This window comes from Rhea americana, unplaced genomic scaffold, assembly GCF_003343005.1.
Source record: "Rhea americana isolate MKP2758 unplaced genomic scaffold, rheAme1 scaffold_693, whole genome shotgun sequence".
NCBI lineage: Eukaryota > Metazoa > Chordata > Aves > Rheiformes > Rheidae > Rhea > Rhea americana.
The window spans coordinates 9,730-10,885 of NW_028186860.1; the positions used below are offsets into that span (position 1 = coordinate 9,730).

General features: G+C 69.9%; 1 protein-coding gene across 1 annotated transcript in view; it reads left to right on the forward strand.

Annotated features, from left to right (window-relative positions):
• ADCY6 (adenylate cyclase 6) overlaps positions 1–1,156 on the forward strand; it is an 11,389-nt gene that overhangs the window by 9,705 nt on the left and 528 nt on the right. Inside the window, exons 15-17 of the mRNA XM_085321418.1 lie at positions 68–376; positions 829–953; positions 1,029–1,152. Coding sequence (XP_085177544.1) covers positions 68–376; positions 829–953; positions 1,029–1,152 — 558 coding nt within the window. The remainder of the gene's footprint in view (positions 1–67; positions 377–828; positions 954–1,028; positions 1,153–1,156) is intronic.

A 1,156-nucleotide genomic window follows, 5' to 3' on the forward strand; every position in this document is an offset into this window, starting at 1 on the left:
GGGATGCGTGGGGTGCTGGGGAGCGGGGTGCACCGTGGGATGGGGTTCACCTCGGATCGGGGCGCAGGAGAGGCCATGGGACGGGATGCGTGGGGTGCCGGAGAGCCTGCGGAGCGGGATACGCTGCCCGGGGCCGGGGCGGGTGACGCTGCGGCCCTCCGGCTCCCCCAGATCATCAGCGAGCAGAAGTACCGGCAGCTGGAGAAGATCAAGACGATCGGCAGCACGTACATGGCGGCGTCGGGGCTCAACGACACCACGTACGACCGGGAGGGCCGGAGCCACGTCGCGGCGCTGGCCGACTACGCCATGCACCTCATGGAGCAGATGAAGTACATCAACGAGCACTCCTTCAACAACTTCCAGATGAAGATCGGTGAGCCCCGGCCCCCGCTTGCACGCAGCGCCTTTGCACGCCCTTTTGCACACCCTGACCCGTGCGAGCCCCTTTCCCTTTGCCCAGACCTTTCCGCGCGTCCTGGCCCTTGCACGCTGCTGCCATCTGCACGCACGGCCCTTGCACGCCCTTTTCACGTCCTGGTCCTTGCAAGCCGCTTCCCCCCTGCAGGCGTAGCTCTTGCACGCCTCCTGGCACGTCTGAGCCCTCGCACACCCCTTCCCCTTTGCACGCGTGGCCTCTGCACGCCGCTTTGCACGCCCTAGGCCCTTGCACATCCCTCCCCCTTTGCACGCACAGCCCTCCTGCGCCTCCTGCCCCTTGCACACTCCTCCTGCCCCGCTCGCGCACACGCGTGTGTGCTGCGGGGATGCCGGGGGGGGTTGGGGGGGAGGCCGTGATGCTGTGCCCCCCCTTTCCCCCCGCCCCAGGCCTGAACATGGGGCCGGTGGTGGCGGGCGTGATCGGCGCCCGCAAGCCGCAGTACGACATCTGGGGCAACACCGTGAACGTCTCCAGCCGCATGGACAGCACCGGGGTGCCCGACCGCATCCAGGTGAGCGCCCGCCCGGCCGCCCGGCCGCGTCCCGTCCGTCCCCCCCGCCCGCTGACGCCCCCCGCTCGCCCCCAGGTCACCGCCGACCTCTACCAGGTGCTGGCGGCCAAGGGCTACGCGCTGGAGTGCCGCGGCGTGGTCAAGGTCAAGGGCAAGGGCGAGATGACCACCTACTTCCTCAACGCCGGCCCCGGCCGCAGCTA